At 48.6% G+C, this 16,738-nt stretch overlaps 1 protein-coding gene across 1 annotated transcript; it reads left to right on the top strand.

The window, feature by feature from the left end:
• The first annotated feature begins 1,230 nt into the window (after positions 1–1,230).
• Positions 1,231–16,701, top strand: HMGCS2 (3-hydroxy-3-methylglutaryl-CoA synthase 2). Its single transcript, XM_082226672.1, has 10 exons — positions 1,231–1,406; positions 4,376–4,827; positions 8,284–8,409; positions 9,762–9,926; positions 11,029–11,197; positions 12,784–12,954; positions 14,104–14,210; positions 14,705–14,830; positions 15,441–15,583; positions 16,348–16,701. Exons 1-9 carry the CDS (start codon positions 1,303–1,305, stop codon positions 15,545–15,547), a joined length of 1,527 nt encoding a protein of 508 aa, XP_082082798.1. The 5' UTR covers positions 1,231–1,302; the 3' UTR covers positions 15,548–15,583; positions 16,348–16,701.
• Positions 16,702–16,738: the final 37 nt, after the last annotated feature.

Genomic DNA, 16,738 nt, shown 5'->3' with positions numbered 1-16,738 from the left:
TTGGGAGTCCTCTGACTCACTGCTTAGGCTTGGAGATCTCGGGTCGTCATCATCACTCATTCTCCCTTCGGTTTCCTCCCCCTCGCTCTCTGTTTCCACCCTTCTCTGCGTCTCTGCTTCTGAACCCCTGACATATAATAATAATTGTAGTGGTTGGGAGTTACTCGTGCGTAATCCTGCTCCGTTTGAGCATCGGATTGCCTGGTTAAGCCCTCCGGACTGCGCAGCCCATCTCAGCGTGGCTGCCCTTAGTCACTCATAGAATCTGTCTGTGGGAGTTTCTTAAAGCGTTGCCAACATAAGAGTTGTTTGACGCCCAATCGTTTCCGCCTCTCACTGCGCGGGAGTCTCCTGCGCAGGGTGGGCGTGGGCAGCGGGGTGCTTGGGCTCTCCTCACTAACTTCCAACGAAGAGTCCTGGAGCCCCTGCACCTCCCTGTCCCGTTGCTCTCCTGGATCCCTGGTGTTACACTCATTCTCTTCCCCTTCTTCCCAGCTGAGTCTCCCCCTAGCGCTGGGACCTTCTCCTGCAGAATCAGAGACCCTCTCCTTCTCCCGTGCCTCTGATGGCAGTTCCCTGACAATAATCAATTTTATTTATTTATTTTATTATTTATTATTTTATTTATTTTCATGGTTCTCTATTGAAAACTGCCCTGGGACCCTCGGATGAAGGACAGTATAGTAATTTAAGAAATAAAAGCCACAGGTGGGACAGAGCTCTTGCTTGCGGGATTCCTATGTGCATTTCTTCAGCCACGGTGAGAACGAGGGGGCCATTGGCCTGATCTCTCTGCCAGGCTTTTCTTCGGTTCTTGCCTTATGTGAGGGGCTAGCAGAGGAGACTTTTGTGAACCCTTTCCTCCCTGGCATTTTCTTGATCTAAATACCTCTTTCTTAGTGCTATTTGCCTAGCTGGCGAAAACACTGTATAGAAAGTGAGCATTTTGTCTCTTGCAGAGGGTGGAGAGGGAGAGGAAGAAGCAGAAGGGCTCTTCCTTGGGACGGGAACCCCTGAGGGTAGCAAGGCTCAGGGCTTAGAGATGACTGGTGTCTTCAAAGTAAGGAATCCCCAGGACTAATGCTGCAAAAAAAAGGGTGTTCAAGCCTGTTAGATCCGTCAGTGTGCTATGACCTTTAGTTGGGAAATAGCGAAGTACATCCCACTGGCTTCTTTGATAAGGGTGGGGAGGGACTTAGTTGGGCTTTGCTGTGGGGGCTCAGGGAATCGCTTTAAAAGCCAGTGGGGTTTGCGAGGAATTCACTCCCCAGCTTAGCTTGACTCTCCAGCCAGCCTGTGAAAATGTTCCGGCTTTTCAGCAATGCAAAGCGCTGCTGGCCGATGAAACGGACATTGCAAAGGCCCCCTGGGCGAGTCCATTTGCCAGCAATGGTGCAGCAAAAGAGGTAAGGAGGCTGGAGGGGGAAGGGGGCAGCCTTGACAGCCTCAGCCTGTGTAAACAGGACCTTTCGCACAAGTTTTGAAATATATAAATGATCTGCCTAGAAGGCTTTGACAAAATGATGATGCTCTAAGGAATGCAGGAGTTAACAAAGGGCAGCAGGTTTACATTTTCTCTAGACTCACCTGCATCCTACTTGAAAATGGAAAACAGGCCATTATTGAAAAGTCCTTTTCCGTACAACAACCACACCAGTTGTGTGTGTGTGTTTTTAATGTCACACCTTCCAAAACAATTACCACCAGTTCCTTTCCAACTTTTGGGAGAGTATTTGTGGATTTTTATACCTGGAGGCTGCCAGTACAAAGGAACCAATAGCTCAAGGGGTGCCTCATGAAAGCACTCATGAAAATCTTTCTACATGACAAAAAGAGGAATATTGATATCTGGCTGCATTTCCCATATTTTAGCTGCACCAATAGCCTGTATCCAGCAAACATTTTCACAGAAGTGTTTTGCAGGCAGAATCCACAAGTGGGAGACAAAGTTCCTACTGCTCCTGCTCAGAGATCCTGACTGCAGAATCCATGGATGGACTTGGGCTTCCTTCACAACATTGTGATCCTGCATTCCTTCCTGCACACAAATCCCTTAAGGGAGAAAACGTTCTGCATCCAAACTGACCTTAGACCAGGCACTGAGTGATGGGGGAAAGTGGATTGACAAAGTAGAGCCACTAGCAGAGGAACCGGAGAACATGTTTGCTTTTCTGTTTGACTGATCATTAAATTTATTATGCCCTCCTTTTCTTTATAAAATAAACTCAAATTAGCTACCAAAAAAGTTCAAAAAATTAATAAAACACATTAAAACCTGGACAAATTTCTTAGATCAGTTTCCTATGATAAAACCAAGAGCAGAATAAACCAATATGGCACAAAAACAGGGGGGTGGATCTTTCAAAAAATGAATTGAGAGTGGGTTTTGTTAAAGGGCAAGAATACAAATCTAGTTTGAAAAAATACATTTGCCCTTTGGACCTGAACTCAAGCTGTGTCCAGAAATGTTGACCTTGCATCAGCTTAATCAAAGACCTTTCAATTAAACATTAACCTCCTGATAAGAGTCAGTGTGCAGGGTGAGATTATAACACAGGAATCTTAGGGTTAGGATATGGGATGGTAAGGAGGTCCATGAGGAGGCAAAGGAACCAAGAATGTTGTATCAGACGGCACCCGGGTCCAAGTTGCAGCAGATGTGACAATGTTAAGGGGCATCACAGCTCAAAGCCATTCCTCAAAGTGGGGGTGGGGCAGAAGGTCACATCTCATTTTTTAAATCTTAAAATATTTCTGGGGGGAAACCCAGTAGTTTATAAAGTAGAAACAACAGCAATAAAAATTGCGCAATGCACTCGTCACAGAAAGAAGAAGGAAAGCCAGTGTGGTGCAGTGGTTAGATCGTTGGACTAGGGCCTGGGAGATCAGGGTTCAAATCCCAACCACTGGGTGACCTTAGGCCAGTCACTCTCAACCCGTCACCTCACAAGGTGGTTGTGCTAATAAAATGGGCGGGGGAAGAACCATCCGCATCACCTTGAGCTCCTTGGGGGAAAAGTGGGATGCACATAATAAAAACAATAGCAGCAACAACAAAGCAGGAGCAAAAAACAGAAGCAAAAAACAGAGATTCTGCTTCTCAGAACTTCTCAAAGGTTTTTACCTGCCTTTGGAAAGACAGAGAATCCTACAAGAGCCTTTCTCAGAAGAACGGTACAATAAAACATAAAAATAGAAATGCGGGAAGTTTTGAAGAATGATGAACACATTTAACCAAAATGTTTTGAGCTGGTGTCTAAATGTCACAGCAGAAAGAGTTCCAGAGCTGGCTGGCCAGGGAGAAGGCCTTCTGATACGTCACCTAGGAGCAGGATGTTAGAGACTCTCCCTAGCATTGGTTTTCAGAGGGTGTGGCAGGAGAGGAGGGCAAGGGCGACCAGAAGATTGAAGAACAATCCATTTGGGGAATGATCCACATTCTTATGTAGCTGCATTGTTTGATGCTTTCTGGCTGCCCCATGATCATATGATAAAATAGTTGTGTTCTGTGTTATAAATCAAGCACTGCTAGGAGTTGTTTCTGTCACGGGAATTGGGGTTGCTTGTGTGTAAACCTCCAGCTGTTCCAAACTGCTTAGGGGTGGTTGTGTCTTTCCCTGACTGAGCAGCCCTTGGCGTTGCTGCTCAGTCGCTAGCAGAATCCGTGAGTGGGCGTCTCCTAAATTTCTTCCAGCATAAGAATTCCTTAACGGACAACCTCCTCCTCGCCTCTCTGCGCGGAAGCCTTCTGCGCAGAGTGGGCGTGCCGAGTGGTGGTCCTCCACCCTCCTCACTGACTTCACTGGAAGAGTCTCGGAGCCTCACCTCCGAGAGGCTCTCTGCCTCTCCCTTCTTCCTGGTGTCACCTGGACTTCCTTCCCCAGATGACGCTCTCTCTCTTCCCTTACTCGTTCCCTCTCCTGCAGAATCTGGGAGCCTCGCCTCTCCCCTCTGCTCTGATGTCAGTTCCCTGACAGTTTCTTTTTGTTTTCCAATGCTTTTCTTTCTTATCAATTAAAAAAAATGGTGTGGCATGAGCAAATTTTTATTCTGAAAGTGTGGCCCAGAGAAAAAAGTTTGAGAAGCACTGCTCACTAGGATGCAATTGTAAGCAGAGCTGGGGAGGGAGCTCATTCGGAAGGAGATGCACTGTTCGGGGCCCAGGGCTTAAATCCGACCCCCTGGCCAAGTATCCCTTTTGAACCTCTGTGGAGAGGTCAGTGCAGCTGCTTTGTGGTGATCCACCATGGAGACAGTTCTGAGGAAAGCAATGCCATGGGGAAATCTGTTTGGTTACATGCATCTTGTCTGAGCAGCCAGAGATCCTCTTCCTTTGTAGACTGTAAGGAAACTCTCCTCTCTGCTTGCCTTGCAGTTTCTCCAAAGGCTCTGTGCACCACCAGGCAAATCCCTCCTGGCCCAGTGATGTGGGCATCCTTGCTCTGGAGGTGTACTTCCCTTCCCAGTATGTGGATCAGGTGGAGCTGGAGAAGTATGATGGGGTGGAGGCTGGAAAATACACTGTGGGCCTGGGACAGAAGCAGATGGGCTTCTGTGCAGCCCATGAGGACATCAACTCCTTGTGCCTGACAGTCGTGCAGCGTCTGGTAGAGCGAAGCCGCCTGCCCTGGGAGTCCATCGGCCGACTAGAGGTTGGCACAGAGACCATCATTGACAAATCCAAAGCTGTCAAGACAGTTCTGATGCAGCTCTTTGAAGATTCAGGAAACACAGATGTTGAAGGCATCGACACCACCAATGCCTGCTATGGAGGAACAGCCTCCCTCTTCAACGCAGCTGACTGGATTGAGTCCAGCTCCTGGGATGGTAAGTGATGGTGGTCTCAGTGGCACCCCCTCAGACCCCCACCTGGAAGGTGTCCTCTCCAAAAACAAGCATCCAGGCACGTCCACAGGGCCGACTTGGCCCAGTCATATATCCTTCCATGCCTGCCTACACCCCATCTCTAAGGCATGGATGGGGTCAGCCGGTCTCAGAATAACAGGTGGTGTAACTTGAAGCCTCGGGGCCACAAACACTTGCCTGAGGTCTCACACCAGGAGACAGTTTGGAAATGTTTAGGAGGCTGGACTGTGTGGGAATCACCCTCAAATTTCCCTCCTTTGGAATTTTCAGAAGTTTCTGTGAGTAAAACATTATGTGACATTTCTTGGCTCCACTCAGCAAATGATACTTCCTATTCCTGGAGCTTTTTGTGGAGAAGGCATGCTGCTTAAGTGACTCTCCCAGGCAGGTTTTGTCCCATTTTTTGCTATAGGGTAGCATTTTGCAGTTTTATACTTCTGCCACCAGGAGACATTGGGGCTGCCCATTCTCCTCACGTTAAAGAAAGCTTGTGGCGGTTCACTTTTGTGCTCCTGGAGGAGAAGGAATTTGGTGGGTGCCATGTAGACTCTATAGATTCTCTTGCGGCACCACAGTTCCCAGAGTCTCTCTGAGGGACACAAGGAGCGAAGCGGACCAGGGGAGAGCTAGCCGGGGGGGGGGGGAGAGAAAAAGAGCTAGAGAATGTACAGCCGGGATGGGGGGCTTCCAGCCCATCAGGCTAATTAGTCCACCATTTGGCCTGCAAGGCTATTTTGGCCAAGCCACGCCCACCCTACACCTGATGACAGGTATGCCCTCCCATCAGGTGGCCCACCTGCTAGATCCTCACCCCTGTATTATGGGAGTAAAGAGGTTAAAACTGCTCCCTGTCTAAAAAAAAATTATTTGCTAGACAAACCTCAAGGAGACACAAGGCCATTGTTTCTAGCAGTACAGAAGAATCTAGTTGCTAAGTTCTGTCACAAGCATACAGGAAAGGAACAAAGCAAGAAGTGTTTGCCTCTGAATGCCAACTGTGCAGAGATGCAGCCCTTCTCTTCCATATTGCAGAGTCTTCCCAGAGACAGCTGAGTGAGAGTTGCAGATTGTTCAAGCCGAGTGGTTCGCTCTCACTTATGAGTCATAGGTCTTCTAACAAAAATACATCTCCTGACCAGAGATTTGGAAGGAAAACCATTTAAAGAGAGATAGAGAGCCAAGAGAGCCAGGCAATTATCTGGATAAACTTTGCAAGCATATAGTAGGATTATTATTATGGTTTCTGCAAAGAGAAGTCCTGCCTTTCAGGTTGTAAGGAAAGAATTATACTTTGAGAGTGTATGTATCTACAATAAGTTAGCTTAATCATAGTTACAATGGACCAAATTTTCTCAGCCCTTGCAGATATGGGAGGAGATGTGTCCTCGCGCTCCCATGCTTAGCTTTTGACGAAGTTTCTCCTGAAAGGTTTCTGAGTAAACTTAGAGGAAATGGAACAGGTCCCTTTATGGACTGATAACTGATTTAATGCAGCAGAGTTGGGCAATGTTAACACAATAGAGATCCTTAGACAGGATGTGAACTGATAGGGACCATGGTGAGAAGCTCAGTTTTCCATAGCGATGGAAAAGACCAGTTTTAGGGATTTTATTAGAAAATAAAGCAGCCACTGCTGTAAACCTATGATCAAAGGAGGCTCCTTTGTTGGGTCAAGTAGGGCAGGCCCCCACCCAAGAAAGACCTCCAAGGCCACAGTCTGGTCTCCCTTCCTTAGTCATACATTTCCACTGATTGAGGCTCTTCCTGCATGATTCTGCCCATCTGCTGGTCCATTGACTGGCAGAAGATGCAGGAAGGCAAAAGGACAGGCAAAAGTGAAGACACAAGGCATCGTGAAGATGTGGAACGGGCTGCCATCTGTGCCTTCAGCCCTCTTTACTGTGCATTTATGATCATGTGTTTATTAAAATTTATATACCGCTTGGTAGTAAAAGCAAACCAACCTCAAAGTAGTTTACAAAAAGGAAACAGCAATGTTCTCATATTGTTTATGCTTGAGGTGGTCTTGGGGCGGTTATACGCAATCCTACTCCTGATACTATTTGCGCCTGCAAAATATTTGTTGGGTGGTCTTCCTGCTTTGTCTCCAACTGGTACAAGTCCCATAATGTCATGATGAAGCCCTCAAACTTTTCATGCCACAAATGTTCTAGGCTTTGTTTGTTTCTTTTGTCTGTCCTTTGTTGCTCTGTTGTGCTAGAGTGCCCCCTCCAGGTGGCAATGAGGCAGCAATATTTTGGGAAGCATCCCAGAGCGACAAATAAAGCAGAACGATGGGTGGTCCAGTATAAATCCACCACAAATTCGCTGTCATCGCTGACATGTTGTTGGAGACCCTGGGAGGGAGAGGGCTGCTCTTGGGCTCTAGTTCTGCCCCCTGGTTTCCCACAGGTATCGGGGCGGCCCCTGTGAGAAGAGGAGGCTGGGCAAGGTGGCCAGAGGTGGATCTCGGGGGATGCAACCAGTCTGGTCCCACTGGGCACGGAACCTCAGCTTTGCGGGGGGGTGCTGCAACTATGGTTTAGAGGAATAGAGCATGAGAGGCAGGCACTGAAGTTTAGGAGACCCCAACGTCCGCCACTGCAGCAGGTTTTTCTTATGTTCAGAGGTGCCTCTGAATGCCAGATTCTGGGGACAAGCAAGAGGGGAAGTCCATTATCTTTGTGCTCCACTCAGAAGATCCTTGGAAGCCTCTGGCTGTTGGGAAGACAGCTGTGCTTTCCTCAAGTCCAGAATAATTCTTTTCTGGGGGTTGTTCCATGCCTAACAGGCCTAAAGAGAGAGATGGTGGGTTCACCATTTCATCATTGCTACTTGCAAAACTCTTATACCTAGAAACCTGTGTGTTTTTGGCTTAGCAGAAAACAAGAATACCTGTTTTGCTGTGCATTTTATTGGAAAAACAGTTAAAGCATTTTGGGAGAGTATGAGTAGGTTAATAAGGACTGAAGGCTCTCCTTTTTCATATCGTACCTTTGCTTTGTAGTATCAGGCATGGTCTCTGCCAGCCATTTATTTTTTCAGTCCTCAGGGCCAAACTAGATGTGTGAGATCTTTACATGGAATTGCCTATGAACAGTGTGTGTGTGCTTGTTATTTCAGTTGTAAGGTGCTGCCATTCTTTTGCTTCTTTTTAAGTACTTCTCTTCACTCACTATTGTCATAGTTAAACTGTAAGCTGGTGGGGGGAGGGATTTGTCTTTCCCCCCTCCTCTGACTGTGTGAAGTGCCAGACAGACAGACAGACAGAGATTCAGAAGTAGCTGTTATTATATTGCAGCTCACACCTGCAAGTGAAACACTGATACGTTTTTATGATGACGCAGACCAGGAAGAGCTTTTCCTGCCTTCCTCGTCATCAGCCCTGACACTTTGGTGATGCTCTTCCCATGCCAGGACGCTATGCCTTGGTGGTTTGTGGCGATATTGCTGTTTATGCCACCGGGAATGCGCGGCCAACTGGTGGTGCTGGAGCCGTAGCTATGCTGGTTGGACCAGATGCTCCCCTGGCCTTAGAGAGAGGTGAGTATCCAAACGCGGCCATGTCTAAAAAGCTTGCTTTGCAGAGCGAGGGATTTTATCCATAACCGACCAGCCATCCATTAGATTTTTCTGCATTGGCTGAAGCGAGTGCTATGGTCACAGTTGAAACCATGCCATTAAAATAAAAATAAAAAGGGAGGACGGGATGGGGGGGAGCATGCAACATCCCCCCTCCTGCTGCAAGAGGGCAGACTGGGTGGCTGACACATTCACACTGCCTGTGTCCCAACAGGCCCACTGGACGTGGGCATAGCCAGAGGGGTGCAAGGGGGGCAGCTGCCGCCCCAACCAAGAAAATAAATAAAAATGCTTAACTAACTGACCAATTGCATCACAGATAACTGGGTTCTTCCCTCCTAACATAAAGCCTGCCCCCTCGAAGAAAATTCTGACTACATCCATGCAGCACAGAACAAGTGGGACATGACGTCCGATCTGTGGATTTGCTTAAGTGCAAATGTAGAAGAGAACCAGGGCAGTCAAAGATGAACTTCTGCCAGGCTTCATAAGCCCCTCTATGCAAACAGATTAAGCCTGCATGAATGAGTCCATTGTGGTGTGCTGGGCTGGAGATTCATGGAGCTCTTGCTGGTGGGAAAGCAGCACATCTCTGCCAAAATAGTCAAATGCATCCTCTCTCACACAGTTTTCAGGAATTCATATGGAAAGCTGCAAATGCGGGGGGGGGGGGCTTCTCCTCCTTTTCTGCACCCAGAGGGGCAGGCAAACTTTTCAGGGAGGAGAATAGGCCCTTCTGCCTAGTAGCTCTTAGAGTAGCTGCCAGAGATTCGGAGCTCCCTGAGTTAAAAAAGAAAAGAGAGGGAGAGAGCTAGCCAGGTTCTTTTATTTTGGACATAGGCATCAGTGTCTGGGCAACACTAGTGTTGGCTCAGGGTGGAATTTTGCTTTAGCATCTTTTGCCCCCCCCCCCCAGTAGATTCTCCCTCTCCTTTTGCACTTTTGCTCCTAGACAAGGTGATGCCACTGAAATGGAACCTGGGAGAAAGATGCATAGCTTGGAAGCATAAACCAAGCGTGTCAAGCAGAAAATGCACCAGTCAGACTAAGAAAAAGTTATTAGGGGTATCTGTGGGTTTTACCTCAAGTGCAATGGTTAATAACTGGAGGATTATTCCCTTTGTTGCCATTGCTAATACTGGGATGTCATAGAACCGTAGAGTTGGAAGGTACACCCAAGGGTCATCTAGTCCAACCCCTGCAATGCAGGCATCTCACCATGTGGTCTCCCATCCAATCTGCTTATCTTTCAAATGTGCTAGCAGAATTACTGCTGCACCACGCAAGCTCACCTGTGACTTTTTCCTGCCAAGGTCTTCGTGGGACCCACATGGAACATGTCTATGACTTCTATAAGCCAGACTTGGCTTCAGAGTATCCTGTGGTGGATGGGCAGCTCTCCATCCAGTGCTACTTTCGAGCCTTGGATCGGTGCTATGCCACATATCGCAAGAAGATCGAGAGCCAGTGGCAGAAAGGTCAGTGTGGCTGGGAGAACGGTCAGCCGTGCCTTCCTTCCTGGCTGTGGGCACACAAGAGCATGAATGTGCACATGGACCACGCCAATCTCAATTGTCCATGCGTGCTTCTTCACACGTTCATTTGCACCCGACTGCTTTTGGTTGAACCTTGTCCAGAAGGGCTGGGGAGGAGCTGCTCTGCTTAGGTTGCTGTTGCTTACTGGAAGCAGGAGGGGGCCAGGTGGCAAGGAGGTCAGTGTGCCTCAAATGCACTGGGAAAGCCCTCACGCTGGTCCTGCCAGGGTGCTTGCACCATGCCAACCTCCCAGCCTCCCTCTCAGTGAGCCAGCAGCCAGGGTGCTGAGGGAGAAACCCCGCCCCACCTGGTGGGGGGGGGCTTTTGGCTCTGTCTTTCCTATCTACACAAGTGGGAAGCTCTGTTCACATCGAGGTTGGGTGTCCCCCACCCTCCCTGAGCTCCAGAAGCCTAAGGTCCGTTGTGAGTTTTCCAATACACATGAACATGCACAAAAGAGTGGATTGGGGGGAGAGCTGTGTGTCACACCTAGTGTTCCCCCACAGCCACTGAGGAGTACTTTGCCCACAGAAGTAGGGGGTGAGGGAAAAGGTGGTTGTGGCCCCCAGGAAAACATCCCCTCCCTTTAAAAAAAACAACCCCAAAGCAAAAGGTCCCCAGAACATCCAGAAATGCTTCTTTACATCCACAGTTGGGTAATTTACAATTTGATTATGGTGATAATTTATTAAATGTGTATTCTGCCCTTCATCCAAAGATGAATAATCTCAGGGTGGTGAACATAGCCCCACCACCACCACCAATTTTATGTTGGATTACCTACCCCCCACCACCACATTATCAGCAGATCAGGAGAATCCTAACTGAAGTTGGGGGTGGGAATGTGTGGGTTGGCACTGGGAGGATCATGTGAACACTATGAAAAGCAGGCACCTGTGCTAGCTATTTTTTTTGGGGGGGTAACATCTTGCATGCTAGGGCTGAGCAGGTGGTGTGTCTCCACTGCACGTCTCGTTTCCTGGGTGCAGTTGCGGGGGGGGGGGGGCTCCATCTCTCTGATGCTTTCTTCTACCCCCGAGGCAGCTGGGATCTCCAAGCAGTGCACCCTCGAAGACTTCCAGTTCATGATCTTCCACACACCTTTCTGCAAGCTGGTGCAGAAGTCTCTGGCGAGGGTGTTGCTGAACGACTTCCTGGCCTCCCGCAACCCTGATGTCGAGTGTGGGGTCTACCAGGGGCTGAAGGACTTCAGGTCAGTGGAGTGTAGCTTCCTTTATTAGTGGCTTTGTGTGGTCTAAACCACAGAGCCTAGGACTTGCCGATCAAAAGGTCGGCGGTTCAAATTCTAGTGATGGGGTGAGCTCCCATTGCTCGGTCCCTGCTCCTGCCAACCTAGCAGTTCGAAAGCATGTCAAAGTGCAAGTAGATAAATAGGTACCGCTCCAGTAGGAAGGTAAATGACATTTCCGTGGACTGCTCTGGTTCGCCAGAAGCGGCTTAGTCATGCTGGCCACATGACCCAGAAAAACTGTGTCGGCTCCCTTGGCCAGTAAAGCAAGATGAGCGCTGCAATCCCAGATTCGTTTGCGACTGGACTTAACTGTCAGGGGTCCTTTACCTTTACCTTTTTTAAAGACATCACCCAAGAACTGGAGAAGATAGTGGGACAGGGGGCAAGCTTGTTCTTAGAAGTTCTTCAGGACAGGGATGGGCAGAAGATGGATCTAGATCCTTGCATGATCTACAGTGGACTAGCTCCAATGTAAAAATGAAAGCCCCTCTTCCCATTAAAATGATTAGGCTTTCTTATCTGAAGTAACTCAGATGTACAGGACTTGCGTATGCAGGTTGTCCTAGGATCCAGCTCATGCCGCATGGTAGATCAATGGCTCTGTCCTCTGAGAGAGGGTGTGGTGTCTGGATCTGGTCTCCCCTGCCCCTCCTCCCTCCGTCTTTTGCACCTGCCTCTGGTTGGCTGACCTTGCACTTCCAGGAAAACAACGGAGACCTTGCAAGTCATCTGCTCACACCTGCCTTGGGACTGAGACGGGGCTGGCATTCTTTTCTTGTAGAGATGATAACCCTTAGCTCTCATCCCTGACTTGAAATTCACCTGAAGTTCCTTTATCTCCATTAGCTTCTATTCACCCATTGTCAAACTCACCTGCCGGCTGCTGAGGCAGAGTCCTGTCTTTTGCTGATCTTCCCACGCGAAGCCACCCCTTGGCCAGCAGCAAAGCCTTCAGTGCACCTATTACATCCTCAACTTCCTTCATATTTGCCAATAGAAAAAAATTATATTCTTTGGGAAAGCTTATGTATCTGTTTTATTTGTTTAGATATTTATAAATTACTTTTCTCAAAGATTGAAAACGGATAAAAAGGCAAAACCCAGTATTAATAATTAATCCTGTAAAACTAACAATTAACCTGAGCAAACCTCTGAAGCAACTGAAAGTCAAGTGATTTTTAAAAAATGCTTTATGTCTTTTATGCAGTGGGGTCTTTCTCAGCAAAGTACTTTGAGCCTGATCGGAGCGGGGGAAGCAAGAAAGGCTTCCGCCTCCAGCAAGGCTAGGAGGACAACTCCAGCAAACGTTTATTTCTCTGCCAGCTTTGAATTTAACTGAACTTGCCACCTCTACCTCTATGGAGAAAGTTTTAGGCTCTTTTAAAATGTTAATTTATTAAAATGTGCTTATGGAAATTAAGCCAAGCAGAGAAAGCTCAGTGCACCCCCATGCCTCTGTGTATTCCCTGGCCTCACTCCCCCCACCCCCCCGAGAAAAGGGTATTCCACAGTTGGGGCCAGGACTGACTGCCCACCTTCCCTTTTAGTAACGTGAAGTTGGAAGAAACCTACTCCAGCAAGGAGGTGGACAGAGCTTTCCAGAAGGCCAGCCAGGAGTTGTTCCGCCAGAAGACACAGCCCTCTCTCTTCCTCTCTGCTCGCAATGGAAACATGTACACTCCCTCAGTGTACGGCTGCCTCGCATCTCTCCTGGCCCAGTAAGTCACCCCTGCTCTTTCCTTCCACGCCTCCCCTGCTCTTTCCAATAATGGATTCTTCCCACTCCAAATCCAGGGCAGGTGAAGAGGACACAGAAATGGCAAAAATAGTCGTGTTTCATAAGGCTTGGTCAGAAAGCAAGGGCTGCAAACACACCATGCATTTAAAGACTCTTTGGGAGCTGTATTTCACGCCTTGTAAAGTACAATTCCCAGGATTCTTGGTATGGGTGAAGCCATGATTCTCTGATGATTAAAAATCCTCTTAGCCAAGGTGATTAATTCTGCTAAATAAGGGCTGAAGTTGTGGCCCCCACTCCCTTGCAGAATATATATGGGTATATATTCACATACCCATGAAAACATTTCCTGTTTCTGCTCATTATATTTTGGGGGTTTTGCGTAGTACCGCATTTGTTGGTTTTAACCTGTGACAGTTGCTAGCTGCCTTCTGAGCTTTCAAGCAGAAGGTGGCATTTTAAAACTTTAAACCTGGGGTGGCTCATCGGCAGCTGGATCTGGCCTCCCAGCCTCTCTCCAGTGTGTCCCCTTCGCCAGCCTTGCTCTGGGCTGCTTTTGGCCTGGCAGGGAGAGGAGGCTGTGGCTGTGTAGAAATCTCTGACATTAGCGCCAAGGAGCAACGGAAGTTGCTGACCCCCTGCCACCCGCTGGACATCTTGCCCGTCTGCTGTACACTGCAACACAACCTTCCAAAACATGTTTCCGTCACGTCCTCTGTCACACTATCCCTGCCATTCCCCGCAAACCAGGATGAGCCAGGAAGGTTGCCTCAAGGCAGCCTGTTTATTTGAACATTCATCCTGATTGGTTTGCAGGGTTATACAATGTTGCACTTCCCTGTGCATTTCTCATCACTTGCCTTATCACAAATAGGCCAGTTTGGGTGTGGGTGGGTGTGGAATGGGCTTGTTGTGGAAGAACACAAAATCAGCTTGAATTGTGGCAGCTGAATTTGCAAGTATGTGATTGCATCTCACCCCAAAACTGCAACCATCTGGAAAAGTCTTTGCAAGGTAATGATTTTTGCAGGGGCATCAATGTTTGCCCTTGCCTGGTGTGATTTCTGGGGAAGAAAGGAAACTTTCCCTTTCTTTTCCTTTCTGACATTTCTGGTCTCAATCCCGGCAGGTTCTCTGCCCAGCAGCTGGCTGGCTCTAGAATTGGGGTCTTCTCCTATGGCTCAGGACTGGCAGCCAGCATGTTCTCCCTGAAGGTGACCCAGAATTCTGCTCCAGGTGAGTCCCTTCTTGATGTAGAGCTCCCTTTCCTCTTCTCAAACTTTTTGAACTCCTAGAGGATCCTGAGTTTGTGCTGCCTGCAAAAGTTACTTGCGCTCTACATTGCTGGGGCACTGGAGGAATGAAAATGCTGGTGTCCAGTGCTCCTTTGAACCCTGGAGAAGGGAAAATATAAAAGGAACCAGGACCCCAGTGTCTGCATTGGTGGGTCCTGCTGGGGTCCTGGGGTTTGCCCTATGGTGCCCAGTGCTGACGCTGCATGGGGCCATTCCTCTTACACCCAGAAGCTCTTCTTGCAGCCTCCCAAATGCACATTTCAGTTTTTTGGCTCATTTCAGCACAGTAACCAACCAGGCCAGTTAATTCATCGTTTGCCCCAAAATCATTGCCTTGTTGGGGAAATGTTACTGCACCCATGACATCTGGGGTTGCTGGGGTCCCTGGAAGCAGCAGGATTTCTCATGGGAAACTGTGTGCCCTCTCTCTTCCAGGCTCCCCTCTGGAAAAACTGGTATCCAGTCTTTCAGATCTGGAGACTCGGTTGGATTCCCGGAAATGTGTTCCCCCAGAGAAGTTTTCTGAGATCATGAAACTCAGAGAGGACACTCATCACTTGGGTGAGCATGTGAGCCGCTTTAGCTGTGCACCTGGGTGCAGTAAGCTTTACCTTAGGACCTGGAAAGACATTGTCACAAGGTAAACTGGCTTTGGCAGGAAAGATCTGAAGGGAGAAAGCTAAACTCCAGTTGCTTGCTTAGTAATGTCTCCTGCAAAAACCACTTGAGCTCTGCATTTCTGGTGAGAGCATTTTCAATGATGTTCATTAAGTTATATTTCTTTATGGGGAGTGGGAAATATAAAATCAGGTTCAGCTCTTGGAAATGCAGTTAGAAAAGCAGCCCCAAGGCACCCTCTGGAGCAAAAGGACTTTCTTCTTTCTGTGGAGTTTCTAAAGGCACTTCAGCACAGCACACAGATTTGCCATTGCTCTGGGGAATAAATGGGTCTCTCTCTAGGAGGCTTGAAAGGGAGTAATAGTTTTCTAAAGTAGCCTTCCCCAACATCTTATCTCCTGAAGACCTAAGCCACCTCCGATCACCAAGTGCACACGGTAGAAGGAAGAGCCAGTGTTCACAGCCTGTCTTGTGGGTGACACCCCCCCATCATATTGTCCTGCTCCCTCCCTCTGCCTTCCTACCCCCCCCTTCTTACTTTGTCCTTCTGCAGTGGGCCACACCCCACACGGGTCCAAGGATGACCTCTTCCCAGGAACCTGGTACATAGAGCAAGTGGATGACAAGAACCGCAGGAAGTATGTCCGGAGACCAGTCTAGGGGAGAGCAGAACGGCCAGGAGCAGGGATTTTCCTGGTAAGCCAAAATCCTGGGCTCTAAAAGCAGTCCCTGAAGGGAAGCCGCTTGATGTGGGCTGAGTTGTCATGTGGGGAAGTCCAGAGAAGGCAGCTCAGCTTTTGGTGAGGGAAGCAAATGCCCTTCTGGCCGCAGAGTCTTTCCTTCAGATTAGCCTTCTCCAACCCATCTCCACCTAGGACTTCTCTCAGGGCTGAGAAAGCACAGGCAGAAATATCAAGAAGCAGCTTGGCCAGCTCTTGCTCGAATTGTTTGGCACTTCCACTTTTATAGTCCTGCTCTCTCCCTGACACATAGCAGCTTCCATGAACCAGCAGACTCACGGAAACTGAACAATATGGTTGTGTGAGAAAAAGAGAAAGGGAAAAGAAGTTTCAAGATGGTTACTGGCAGAAGTGGGAGGGAAATGTTGTAGCACAAGAAAGGCTAAGAGGTTTCCCCCAAACCTTTCACCATTTCCCAGAGCCCCGTTTTGAGCTGAGCTGAAAATGTGTTATTTAAGGTTTTACACCAACATGCTTCATGAGATGACGAGGGGCTTGGTGGTCTCAGGCTCCATGCACCTTCTTGGTCTCTTCTGTGACTCAGAATACCACACTGGGCATAGCTAATGTCTTCCAAGGCAAGTAGCCAAAGTAGGTGGCAGGTACTTTATGACCTGGTTGTCCCCTTAGTGGACCTGAAAGGGGACTGCAGCAGCCCCCCTTTCCCATCTGGAAGAGCCAGCTAGTTTGACCAGACCTCCCTTCTTTTTGCCCCTACAGTCTCAGCCTTACGGAAGGAGGCCAGGCGAATGGTTCCACCATCCGAAAGAAGAGCAAGTCAACCTGTGCCTGCACTTCTCAAGATGACTGCTCTGGCGGGGGGGGGGGCGGGGGGGGCAGCGCCCCTCTTGCACAGCACTGCGTCCTCTCCATGCTTGCTAAGGGAGGAGGGCCTCCCCTCTGCCTCTCCTCCTCCCCCCTCCCCCCCCCACTTCCTGCTCTGCCTTCACTGCTGAGCTCCGGCTTCCCTTTGCTTGGAGGCATCTGCTTCTCCCTGTTGGCACTTTTTTGGACAATAGGCCTTGTTAGTGTAAGAAAGATTTGTTGAAGTATATAAAATATTTTAACACAGAAGGCGAGGGATATTTTTATTTGGGAAAGGGGCTGGTTT

The sequence above is a fragment of the Podarcis vaucheri genome (assembly GCF_965113315.1).
Source record: "Podarcis vaucheri genome assembly, chromosome: 6".
NCBI classification, from domain to species: Eukaryota; Metazoa; Chordata; class Lepidosauria; order Squamata; family Lacertidae; genus Podarcis; species Podarcis vaucheri.
Note: the sequence above shows the minus strand (reverse complement) of the source record. Positions and strands in the feature narration are given on the sequence as shown.

What these genes read in the sequence shown, in the direction of transcription:
- HMGCS2 (XM_082226672.1), top strand. Translation starts at nt 1,303, where the DNA reads ATGTTCCGGCTTTTCAGCAATGCAAAGCGCTGCTGGCCGATGAAACGG. An exon ending in GCAATGGTGCAGCAAAAGAG is followed by an intron (nt 1,407 to 4,375) that starts GTAAGGAGGCTG and finishes CTTGCCTTGCAG; the next exon opens with TTTCTCCAAAGGCTCTGTGC. An exon ending in CTCGCATCTCTCCTGGCCCA is followed by an intron (nt 12,955 to 14,103) that starts GTAAGTCACCCC and finishes CAATCCCGGCAG; the next exon opens with GTTCTCTGCCCAGCAGCTGG.